General features: G+C 39.7%; 2 protein-coding genes across 4 annotated transcripts; one reads left to right on the forward strand and one right to left on the reverse strand.

The window, feature by feature from the left end:
* Window positions 1-2375: 2375 nt before the first annotated feature.
* trim13 (tripartite motif containing 13) lies at window positions 2376-4825 on the reverse strand. Of its 3 annotated transcripts, none has more exons than XM_046404115.1 (2): window positions 4586-4825; window positions 2376-3927 (listed from the first exon to the last, which is right to left on the reverse strand). In XM_046404115.1, exons 1-2 carry the CDS (start codon window positions 4754-4756, stop codon window positions 2725-2727), a joined length of 1374 nt encoding a protein of 457 aa, XP_046260071.1. In that variant the 5' UTR covers window positions 4757-4825; the 3' UTR covers window positions 2376-2724. The 3 variants fall into 3 exon arrangements, with proteins under 3 accessions (XP_046260071.1, XP_046260072.1, XP_046260073.1); XM_046404116.1 differs by lacking the exon at window positions 4586-4825 and adding an exon at window positions 4083-4577; XM_046404117.1 differs by lacking the exon at window positions 4586-4825 and adding an exon at window positions 4021-4577.
* A 569-nt stretch (window positions 4826-5394) lies between these two features.
* Window positions 5395-12730, forward strand: spryd7b (SPRY domain containing 7b). Its single transcript, XM_046404119.1, has 5 exons — window positions 5395-5668; window positions 6811-6927; window positions 7251-7417; window positions 8933-9035; window positions 11602-12730. The coding sequence occupies exons 1-5, from the start codon at window positions 5563-5565 to the stop codon at window positions 11697-11699; spliced, it is 591 nt and encodes a 196-aa protein (XP_046260075.1). The 5' UTR covers window positions 5395-5562; the 3' UTR covers window positions 11700-12730.
* The last annotated feature ends 16 nt before the right edge of the window (window positions 12731-12746 follow it).

The following is a 12746-nucleotide window of genomic DNA, read 5'->3' on the forward strand; positions in this document are numbered from 1 at the left end:
TGGCGTCTGATGCAAACGTAGAGCGGACATCTCTGTTACCAGGACCAGCACACCCGCTGACGATAATCCCCAACCACACTCGCCAAATAAACGACCATATTTTTGTATATTTTTGATAATGTTTCACCAGTAGGTAAATATCCGATTTTCACAAAATTTTACGCCACAGGCTTTATGTGAATTTACACGAGAAAATAAAAATGACTGGAATCAGATAACTGAAGAGAAGAAACTGGTGGTGGTTGGTTAAACACTTGTTTACACAGTCGTAACGACCGGACTTCGCTTTTCATTAAATAGCTATATATGAAATAAACTTCTGACATTAATACTTTTATTGGTCACATTTTTCACGGTGACCATGGCTCCTTTGTGGCACCGACGAAGGCCCCGTGATATTTTTGCCGTCCCCCTGAACAAACGCATGTTGCAGCAGCCTTCCATTTGGCCTCGAAGGCCTTTTTTAATGGTAATTCTGAATTCTCATATTGGTTTTCGCAACTATAATCATAAATAAACTACAGTTAGGACTTTTGGCAAAAGTAAAATGATGCGAAATGATAGGAAACAAAATTATCCGCATTTCAAGCTTTTTTTTCTGAAACACTGAGCCTGCATTTATTTTCCAAATAGAGAAACATAAACATCTGAACTGTATTTAGACCATTCGACCTCAGAGCCTTTGTTTTATTGTATTTATTTTAAAAGAGGACGGACTTGATTATGATATTATGTATTATTTTGTAATTCATGGCTGCAAAACGGACTGGGAAATACATCTTCTGTGTGTGTGTGTGTGTGTGTGTGTGTAAATATTAAACACGTCAGCGTAATTCATTATAATTAATTTGGGGAATTATTACATTTTCGTACCATTTTCTATCTGCAGTCATTAAAATTAAAAACTATAAGTATGTCTGTTTTCCAGCCGATGTGACGACTTCGACTGGCCTGAAATTCCTTTTTCCCCCCTTTTGTCTCGTACCTGCGCTTAAGCTTTGCCCTTGTTTGGTTGCTGTGAGTTTATACGTTTTTACCTCCTTTTATATCGGCGGTGCTTGTTTTAATTCCATGTACAATTGAAGAATTACCCTTCCACTGTATTTGCGCTTCGCAAACACATTTTCCAAAAACACATGAAAATGAACTTCTGTGTAAAATTAATATTAACGATAGAGAGACAAAAAAGGTGTTTTATTCACAGGAGTAATAAAATAAGTGTTTTAACTTTAACTTCTCACCACACACTCAGCCCCACAGTGTGAACGGGTGTGTGGAACCTCATCCAGTCTTGTGATTTGACCATGGATTCACTTCTCATTTATTACTTGGACATTTGGTCATTTTTTTCAGTTGATTGAATAGGCCTGGATGCTGACGTGAAGTTTATTTTAATTTGCCCCCACCATAGGCCCTGTTTTGATACAAAGTGGCGATCTGGCGTTACATACATTTTTCAGAAAATCTTAGTTGTACACAAGTTATTCACAGTAGGTTTTCTTAATTTGGATTGAGTTAACGTTTTTTAGGCTATATTTAAATTTGCATGCCGTGACAATTAAAATATTAATGTAGAGTGATCCATTTATTTTCAATCTTAATTTGCCTGGCAACAGTAGGCTATATATATGTACATGCGTACTATGACGTACATCCTGAATTATGGTCAGCGCTGACATCACGGATTCACTTTGTGGTCTGATCTTAGGACTTTACTTATTTCTTTATATATTCATTGATTTTTCAAACTGAATTTCTTATTTGCTTAAGAAAATGAAAGCATAAGTGATTAGCACGCCATTCGTGGTGTGTCCTGTAACACTGGCTTATCGCCAACAGTGGTCTTTATATAAATAGGTCAAAGATAGCACTGAGTGTTGTGCTGCAATTTCCGTTTGTCCTCACAACTGCATTTTAATTAAGCTTACTACCAAGTTTTCTACAAATTCAGATGCATAGCAGAAAACAGGTCTGCAGTGTACTTTTAACTCAACAGCCTGCAGAGGTTTGACATTCGCCCGGACAAGTCATGCAACGAACTGAGTCACATGAGCCCAGCACGGGTGACGATCATACGCCCTAACCCACGTTTCATCACCGAGGAAGGGAGTACAGCTGTCTGTTGTTTAGGTTTCATGAAAACATCACAACCACAGGACAATGTTTTTTACTCTGGCACTGTGTGTCTGCAGCCTGGTAAATATTTCACACGGGCCCTGTTATGCAACGTTTGTAACCTTGAAGAGGTTGCAGCATCACTGTGTTGCGGACGCGCTGTGCGGGGAGGAGGCCAGAGATTACACCGTGTATGTCTTTTATTGCTTATTTGGCAGACTTGGCCTGCTGCACTAAATAAAAACAAACAGGGAAGTAACTTAAATTTCTCAGGTTTATTTATAAATCATCTTGGACATGTATATAAAAAAAAACTGCCATATCTTAAGATAGAGAAAATAGCACATTCGTGGACAAAATATGGGTTAGTGTCTATCTGATTAAAATGTAAGACACAGCCTCTGGATTGAGGATTGATTCTACTTGATTCTCTGGCTTCACTGAGGTTAAAGTTTGGGCAGAAAAAAAAGAAAAGACAATGTAAACTGGGTAGACAAGTGTTTCCTTACTTTCAGGTGCATGTCTGTCACTGGTTAAACGCACCTCACGGCTGACTTGAATAACGATTTGTAGCTGTGACTGCATAGCAGAGATGCCACAAGCTAATTATTAAAACAACTTACAACTGCCAATAAAACTGACAGCAGAGTCCATTAAATTCAAGACACATTCCTGACCTGCATCCATTAAACTTGTGTACATGTCAGTAATTTCCCGCAGGTACACACCAGTGTGAGCAAGGTGCGAGGAAACTGCTGTGACAAATGGTTCAATGTGCAAGGGCATGTAGGCTGCAAGGTTGTGCGGCGGCAGCAGGAGCAGTGTTGGCACTAACAAACCCATAAATAAAATGATCCATATGTATGCTGCTGTCCGTGAACCCCGCGTGCGGTGGGAGCCACTGTCGTGGGGGACTGAAATCTTGTCCACTTCTCTGAGCCTCAGTGAATCCCACTTTTTAACGTCGAAATTGCACACAAGTGACCCGACGTCCATGTCTTTCCGACGGGGTGGCAGAGTCTCCTTAAGGACCCACAGCTTCTCCCGAAACTCCTGCATCTGCTGCAGAAAGCACAGGGGGTCGGTGACGCTCCTGAAAGACTCGGCGATGCTGAGCGCCCGTCTGTGCTCCTCAATCGCTGTGCTCAGCTTGGTGATCTCTGGGTCGTAGGCTTGCAACACCACCAGCTTCAGTGTTTCGAAATCGGAGAGAAGCTCGTTCTTTTTGCATTCGAGGGCACCGATGAGTTTGTCGAAGTAGTCCGTTACCTTTTCTGCGTCCTTGGTCACCGACTGAAGCGCCTTTTTCTTACTGGCTTGTAGTGTCTCCAGGCAGGACAGGATATCTGCGCACTGCCAGCTCTCCACCCCATGAAGCAGCTCTTCAAACGCCTCCTTCTCTCGTTCATATGCCTCCTCCAAGGAGCAGAATTTATGCCCTTTGTGGTCATCTGTTGTTGCGCAAAACCCACAGATGAGTTTTAAATCAGTGGCGCAAAATATATTTAGAGGCTGGCCGCAGTGCTGTTTACAAACAGACATCTTAGGCATCACCCTTATTTTGCTGTACTTCTCCACTATTCCGCGTAGAGAATAGTTGATCTGCAGGCTGTTTGCGCCGTTGTGGGGAGACTCTTTGCGGCATGTGGGGCATTTGAAAGGTGCTCTGAAAGTGGCACCTCGGCTCCCCTCCAAAAGTCCCTCCAGACATTTCTTGCAAAAGCTGTGTGAGCACAGCAAAACCCGTGGATCCTCGAAGAGACTGCAGCAGATTGGACACGTAAGTTCCTCTTCTAACTGCTCCATGGTATCCTGTAAACACATTTACCCAGGCGTCAAATCGGTGCTTCATTCAAGTAAAGAAAACCCATTAAATCAGCACTTTTTTGGCTACACAATACGCACCCACACTCAGAGGGATGCTGCCTCTCAAGGCGGTACAGGCAATAAATTACACACGCAAATACCGTAGCATCGCAAAGGATACAGATTTTGCAGTCATGTTCCAGCTGTGTCTGGAGTATTCCCATCCTGAAAGTGAAACTGACTGGCATCGCTGTACCCGCGTGAAAGGTTGGCACGTGCTCTGCTGAAGCCTCCGTCTGCCCATCTTATGTTAAATAACATCCTGCTCTTGATGTCTTTCTGTAAACAGCTGGCGTCGTAAGAAACTTACAGCCGCGTTACAAAACCAGGCTGGATTCAAGTCAGAATCGTTAATAGCTTTATAGACGCAGGCAGTAGCATCAAAATATTTTCTCCCAGCTTTGTATTATAGAGGAGAAGCAGGACACTGGTTAGCTGAGTTGAGCCCTAAATCATCGCCGGCTAACCAATCCAATGCGACAAATTACGGACAAACTGGGTTCGCAGTAGCGTTGCTCCTGTTGGCAAGGTATTGAAGTAGGGCTGTGACAGATTTTGCAAGCGCATAGTAACATGCAACTACTGGACCAAAAGAATCACTCACCAGCTGCTGAGACGCACAGTGCAACGCAATCATGGCGCTTGTTGCTGTGCAGACTTCGCCCTTTCCGGCTAAAGAGTTAACTGTTTCACTGACGCACAGAAAATTAAAACACAGTGAGTTCCTTTTATTTCCGCACAGGCAAAGCAGAGTATGTAATAATAGGCTACCCATAAGAAAGCTACGGGCATTTGGAGTTTTTTAGCAGCATGATTTTGAGCATTGGGATGTTTACGTTTTTGTCCCAGCTGGGTAATTTGCACAGGATCCCTGACAGTGGGATGGGGGAGGGGCTGTTGCTATGCAAAACATTACAACGTGAAAAACTGTCACCTAGGGTTTAGTCCCGGGTTTTTACACTGCCCCACTTCAGTCGCTCATATGGGTACTTGTCGGCATATACATCTGTAAACAGTTACCACGATAAAAGGTGGAAATGAAGGCGCCCAGGTGCACAAACTGATATCAAAAGTATACCTAAAAGCGAGTTCGCACTGAGAAGACTTCTGGTACATTATTTTGGCGCCATAAGCGAACAGAGACTGTGGACGACTTAACTACATCGTACATCAGCAACATCTGTATTGGCTGAATGTTTCATCCATCTGAAATCAACCTCTGATGACGCACTCGAGTTAGGAATGACCAATTCAGCGTTTTTCCATGAAGCATTTGATATATTATCTAAAACTCACTTTATTTTCACTTGTGATTATGTAACATCGATATCCAATAGTTACTTAGTCACGTGTAGAAATTTTGACCTTGATTTTCTTCCCTTGTTTCCATGCCATCAGGAGCAACTGCCTATCTTAGCCACTGTGATTGGATACAGTTGGTTAGCAGGGGCTTATGTAGCTCCGACCTCTGCCGCGGTGTGTCACTGTGGCGTTAGGGGACCATGACGTTTTAACACCAAACACTCTTTGGTTTGATGGTATGAGTTTGTTTCCGGATGTTTAGCTAGTGTCAGGGTAAGAATGGCTGCGATGTTTACGTGTTGTCTAGGCTGCTGTGGAGATGGCGGATCGGGGCATATTCCCCTCAAAGAAATGCCAACTGTTCAATTAGATACTCACCACATGGGTAAGTAAGTTCACCCTTAAGTCCCCCAGTTAATGTTCAGGCAGCTGATGTCTACGCACGCTTAGTTGGCAGCGTATGACCTGATGGTTTGCTACTTCCGTCGTTACCATTAGCTCGCTAACCGATAGCTGCTCTTAGAGCCAACAGAATCGGTTTTACCGGCCAAGTATGTGTACAAATATAATTCAGACAACGTTTATTCAGTATAGTGTGCTATACTGTGCAGTTAAATGTGTGCTAGTATAACGGGATGGTAGCAGGTGTGTGTTCCAACACCCCCTTAATGTAACGCCACTATTATTAAATTTGTTGCAATTTGACTATTTGGCTTACAAACAGAGACGGCAACTGGTTACAATTGAGCTGTGATTAACAATTATTGTTTTCTAATTAACTTTTAAATATTCCCTCAACACTTGTTAAAGAAATTAGTAAGCACAGTAAGCTTTAATAATAATTCGTGTCTGTTTTTTTCCCCAGTCTAATTACCTCGTTACTTTTTCAAAAAACATTTTTACTCTTTCGTCTGAAAAACCACGAAGGCATCAGTATGCAACGATTTTTCATTTGAAATTATTGCACACTGGACCACGTTTGGGTACCAAAATAACTGTCAAATGAGTTTGAAAGCTCTATTCAAAGCTCTGTATTATTCTGCACTGGGTTAAACATCCAGGTGAAACAACATAAAGGGAAATACAGCTTTAAGTTGAGGGGGATTTTATATGATTTACCTCAGTTGTATTTAATTCGTCTCAGCTGACGTTATCATCAGTATTGATATACATGAACTGCTTTAAGTGTTATTGAACATAAACTTAGCTATAACAGTGGCACAGTGCTCAAGTTGATTAACCAATCCATGCAAAAAGTAATCCGCAAAAGATAGCATTTGATTCTTTTGTCTGACTTGCATGAACATGAACGTACATTGCAAACTGAATATCTTTGGATTGTTGGCTAGACAACACAAACCCTCTGAAATTGTTATCTTGGAGTTTAGGAAATAGGAATGGGCATTTGTCTGTATCTGCTCACATTTTATAGACTAAACAAAAATTAATCATGGAAAATACTTGGCAGGTTAATCAACAAGGAGAAGAATTTTACATTTACTACAAAGTGTTTTCTTTATTTTGCAGGCACAGATGTTGTTATTGTAAAGAGCGGTCGGAGGATATGTGGCACTGGAGGCTGTCTGGCCAACGCTCCTCTTCACCAGAACAAAAGTTATTTTGAGTTTAAGATCCAGTCCACTGGTAAGCACTTGGCTTGTAACTCCTTTCTTTTTGTCTTACCGGATTGACGTTTTCTGGTGCAATCCTAGTGGCAGCTATCAATAAGACACACTGCAATTTTTGGTAGCCACACTATCTTGTGACTGCATGGTGGCTGATGGAATTCTGCTCGCTTACAAAGACAATTAAAAATGAAATTACAGTTAAGCAAAGTTACTCTGTCGCAGCTCCACACTAGCTACAGACTGTTTTATGAGCATTCGGTTGCAGGTGTGCATTTTTGTTTTTGTGCTTAAAGTGGTGTTTTAGAACCACAGATGCTCAGTGCTCTGCTTTGTGTTTAGGCGTGTGGGGAATAGGTGTGGCTACGCAGAAAGTGAATCTTAATCAAGTGCCTTTGGGCAGAGACACAAACAGCCTTGTCCTGAGGCATGATGGGTCTGTGTACCACAACAATGAAGAGAAGAATCGTCTACCTGCAAACAGCCTCCCTCAGGAGGGTGACATTGTGGTAAGTGCAAAATTTCTTTCACTCTCTGAGTTATAAGAGCAAGACAGTCTGTTCATAAGGAGATTCAAATGAATCCTTGTAGACTAAATGCGTATCACTAATGGTTTCTGTGATCTCTCTAGTCTGTAGCTGTCTCATGTGAGTGCAGATTGTGTGTTTTTACTGAACTTTAACCAGCCCATTCAGACTAGTCATCTGCTGGAGGCCTGCTGATCCTTTGAGGCCCACAGTAGAATTTGGTATTGTGTTTTTTTTTTCCTTTTTCTTCCAAGGCATCTGGCTGACATCAGTAATCACATGGTTTAATAAGGCTCAGATAGCCTCCTGTTAGTGCACTAATTTACTATTTGGCATCATTTTATAAATCGTAATGGAATTTTTTTTACACGGATACAACATTTACTCAGAAATCATTAAGTAAAATATGATGTTAATGAGCACAGACTTGGGCTCTGGAAAAAATGGATAGTGAAAGTGGGCTGGTGCAGCAGTAAGTTTTCTTGCATTGTGTCCAATCATGTTCAGTTTATGACACTATACAGTCCTTCTAAATTGCTGTAATTTAAAATTTGATGACTCTGTCATCCCCTCAAGCCTTTTAGTGGCAGTACTAGATTTATGTGAACTGTATTAGACACCACCAAAACACATACAATTACTCGGATAGAGCAGAACATTATACAGATGAACTAGTCATACTGCAGATTCCTTACATTTATGAAGCTGGAACCAGAAAATATTTGACATTCTTGCTTGAAAGTTGACTGAAATGGATAATTATCAAAATAGTTGCTGATCAGTTCTCTTATGATTAACTAATCCACAAAGAATTGCACCTCTAATGGACAAGAATACTCCTACATGACAACATCCAATACTACACTGCTGTTGTGCAGCTTATGATCAGCTACACTACATCTGTGATACTTTTTGTGTTCATTTAGAATGATGTTGCATGGTGTGCAATAATATCTTCTACATAATTTCACAAGCTACAGCCCAACATACTGGAACGCTTCAATTCTTATTACACCTTTTATTCTCATACTACTACTGAACAAAAACTTCAGTTGAACTTTATTTAAACTAATTTGCCTGAAGGTACACGATTACATGAAGCACTGCCACCACTAAGTGATACAATTAGGTTTACAGATGAACAAAGTTTACCATGAATGCCAGTCTAACACCGGTTTTCCGTTCAGTTTTAAGTGCATATATTCTTTACCATACTGCTCAATCAGCACAGCAGCTGTGTATAGATGACTAATGCAATTTATGTACAAAGCCCTTGATATCAAAACAGCTGACATTTTTGATCAGACGGAGTTCCTGCTTGGATGGAAGTGTCACTGACTGTGATTATGCAGCGATAATTAAAGCTAAATGACTTTCTCAAGCTTTTACTGCTAGTCCTGCTGTATGCTGAACAATGAAAGGAATCTCAACGTTTATCTTTAACTAGATTTACGGTCACAAATTCTGTGATTAATTCTATTTTTGTTTGTGTCTCAGGGGATCACATATGACCACGTGGAGCTGAATTTATATCTGAATGGAAAGAACATGCATTGTCCTGCCTCAGGGATCCGAGGCACTGTGTACCCTGTTGTTTATGGTAAGTTTTTTTAGTTATTGTTAGATGAATGTTGTTACCATTATGGCTGTTACAATTTTATTCCACTAGAGGGCTCTGGTTGTGCATTTTTTTTACCTAACACTTAGTCGTTAGTAGTACTTAAACAGTCTTACATTTTACTGAATATTTGACCACAGACAGATTCCACTCATCCAAGAGTGATGATGTGGACTAGTCAGAACGTTGCCTTTAGCAGGAAGCTGCAGTCTCGCTACAGAGCATCAAGACATGCAGGTTTTATTCTGGCTATTGCAGATGATTTCTTTGACTCGCTTCTCTTTTCCTCTCTTGCTGATGTGAAGCAAGTCAGTAAAATCAACTGGTGATTTACATTTGGAAAGAAAACATGAAGGCTTTTTTAAATCAAATTTGCCTGTTTTTGTCCTACAGCAACGCTGATGTAGAAAATCCAGTGACTCATTTGTTTTAGTTTTGTTGAGCAAGCACCTTCTAAAGCATTACTAATAATTAATAATAATTTGTTCTGAGCAAGAAAATATGTCCGTGTCATCCCAAAGGCACGTTGGACATCTTCATAAATATCTTTTCTAACTGTGCTATAAATGTTGTGTTGCACATGTACAGTAAAATCAACTATGTTTTAAGGGCAAGAAAAACTTTTGATTGATTTTCACTAATATGTTTCTGAGAATTAGTATTGTATTAATCAGGTTTGTTTTTTTAATTTAACTGTGACCATTTAGGAATGACTGATTACCAACAATGTCATAAAATATAGATATTGAATTTGAGCAAAGCACATAATTAAAGTGAATAAAAAATGCAAGATTTAATCAATCTGCTTATGGAAAAGCCTAAAATTGTAAACAGCCCACTGCCAAAGTTTTTACTAAATTTCAACTTTGATTCCAAAAAAAGTTTGGATGCTGTGTAAAACATAAATAAAATGATCATTTTTATGTATATTTAATTAAAACTGTACAAAGACAATATATTTAATGTTTTCATTGGCTTCATTGGTAACAGGTGATTTTATCATGAATGCTTATGAAAGGAGCATCCTCGAAAGGCTCAATTATTTATCAGCAAGGAGGTTCACCACTTTGTGAAACATATGACCATATAGAGGACATTACTGCATGGGCTCAGGGACACTTTGTATAACTGTTGTCAGTGCACAGTTTTGTTATTTTTACATTTTACACAGCATCTCAACAATTGGGTTTGTAGCTCTGTGCCACAGAAGAAGAAGAAGAATCAGCTTTATTGACAGTATATATATTTTTACATACACACACTGAATTCGTCTTCTGCATTTAACCCATCCTTAGTTGAACACACACATGCAACACCCGGCAAATTACATGCAGTGAAACACACACAGGAGCAGTGGGCAGCATCAAGCGCCCAGGGAGCATATTTGGGGGTTAAGTGCCTTGCTCAAGGGCACATCAGCCGGCTAACGGAAGGGGGGAGCGTTTTTCGCGTTAATCACTCCACCACACCTAAATTTTTCCTGCTGATGACAAGCTGCTTCTCCAACCTCTAGGCCACGGCTGCCCCCACAGCATAGTTTTGTTACTCCTTTTGAAACACATGGTCGCTTTGTTATATTATTCTCTACTTATCTGCACCTTGTGCCTCCATTTGTAATTGGATTCTTCAGAGTTTGCATTGGAGAACAACTTTGTTTTTAATCTGCAGGTGTGGCATATGCAGGGGTTTGTGGTCATTGAATGATTTGATTTTGAAAGGAGTGATTAACAAGGAGCCCTGCAAGCGTCACGTCTGCTGTGACCACACCTCAGGTTGGCAACAGCCGAACAGAGCAGGGACACTGTTTGTTATTGTGCAAGGGGTCTTGGGAGAATATTTGTTCAGAAGGTGATGCGACTCTAGCAGAGAACCAGTTTATAAGATTAGTCAATCACTAATTGCTAACTGTAAATTCCAGGCCAGAGTGGAGTTAACCACATTCCGGCAAGATTTCAGTATTAACAAGCTTATACAAAACATAACATTGTAGACTGAGAGATTATGTTCAAATAGCTGGCGTTAGAAGGTATTTGACCTAATTTCTGCACAACCAGTAACTTTGCAGGATAAACAATGAAACTGAAAATGATGATGAAAATTGTTGGAATATCGCTGATATTATTAATATCATTATATTGTTACTCTAAAGTAAGACATTACATGACATCACTTCAGTTTCATGCTATTTTTTCAGAATAATCCAATAGTACTGGTTACTAAGGGCCTTCCAGGGAGTCATTTATAATTCCAATTTACAAATATTCAATGGGGTCACATTTTTACATACGTTTGAAACCATGATATGTTTGACCCATCGACCCTGACTATGGATGCATGGCTTGGCCAAGCAACACCTATTTGATGTGATAGTAGAACCAAAATAACAATATTATTATTACATTTATTATTATTACTATTTAAGAAATAGTGAACCAAGGATTTGCACAATATATATGTGTTTTTTCTTTCCCTTAAATGCTGCTAATAGAAAAAAATCAGTTCTAAGAAGTTAACATGTATACAATGTCTTTCTGTTCTTTTGTTCCAGTGGATGACAGTGCCATCTTAGACTGCCAGTTTAGTGACTTCTACCACACCCCACCACAAGGATTTGAGAAGATCTTGTTTGAACAACAAATCTTCTAAAGAAGCACTTCAGCCTCAGTCCATTGTCATTCTCTGTGACACAACAGTGTGACTGTGATTGTATCATTATGTGTGGCTTGAATGCCTCTTTTGCCTCTTTTAGTTTCCGGTGATTACTGTTTTTTTGTTGCTGCTCTTGATGGGCATTGGATTATCCTTGAAGGATCAAGGATTTCTGATCATTGGTCAGCTATGATCTGTGCTAATGGAAAACTGTCAAATCATTACCTTGTGTTAATGGTATTCATCCTGTATTAACTGACACACCTTAAAAACGTTCCCATTGTTCTGGTTTTGTTGACATTGCTTTATACATATATTTCTAACTGTCATCTCCTACATGCCATACTGACATCCCAGGGTGCAATGTTTATTTATTGGTATTTATCTGAGTCACAGATCAAAGTGATATGTCTCTTTGGTTTGACAAAGCATGTCATTTTTTGTTTGGACTAATGAAGGATCAGCTGTCAATCCTGACACACCAGTCAACAGTATCCCATGCACTTTTATGTTGCCGTCTTTAATTAAAAATACAGTTTTTAAAAACAGGAATACTTCAACACTCTTTGATTAAAGTCACTGTTTCAGTATGAGTTGACAGAGATGGTTTTAAACACTAGACTGGTGCACTTTCCAGAGACTTATTTTTATCTTTGGTACACTTAGGAGACCGTGCTCGGAAATGTTTTACAAAGTCCAAAAGGTCTTAAATGGTATTAAGATTGATTTCTAAATCACGTTTCTGAACTGCCCTTTAGTTATCCCGGATTTTTCTTGTCCTGAAATCATTTTATGGTCTAATTTATTCTAAATATCAGAATATTACCAGAGCTGGTGCTGCTCGTCTCTGATTAGAGATATATGGTTAAAAAATGTCAATTTGTTGTATTGTATTGGCACTGCATATCAGCTGCTGAAGTGTGATTGTCAAATATTTCAAATGCTTGTCTTTGTTTGCACTATTGATATTATTGTACAAGCAAATCCAAATATTGTCGATTCATTAAACTTTTGTGTCTGGAGGCATACTTGTTCAGAGTCCTG

The sequence above is a fragment of the Scatophagus argus genome, chromosome 11, assembly GCF_020382885.2.
Source record: "Scatophagus argus isolate fScaArg1 chromosome 11, fScaArg1.pri, whole genome shotgun sequence".
Classification (NCBI taxonomy): Eukaryota; Metazoa; Chordata; class Actinopteri; family Scatophagidae; genus Scatophagus; species Scatophagus argus.

Coding starts and splice junctions, on each gene's coding strand:
- trim13 (XM_046404115.1), bottom strand. CDS start 4,756: ATGGGTAGCCTATTATTACATACTCTGCTTTGCCTGTGCGGAAATAAA. Junction 3,928..4,585: donor ACTGTGCGTCTCAGCAGCTG/GTGAGTGATTCT, acceptor ATGTGTTTACAG/GATACCATGGAGCAGTTAGA.
- spryd7b (XM_046404119.1), top strand. CDS start 5,563: ATGGCTGCGATGTTTACGTGTTGTCTAGGCTGCTGTGGAGATGGCGGA. Junction 5,669..6,810: donor ATTAGATACTCACCACATGG/GTAAGTAAGTTC, acceptor TTTATTTTGCAG/GCACAGATGTTGTTATTGTA. Junction 9,036..11,601: donor TGTGTACCCTGTTGTTTATG/GTAAGTTTTTTT, acceptor CTTTTGTTCCAG/TGGATGACAGTGCCATCTTA.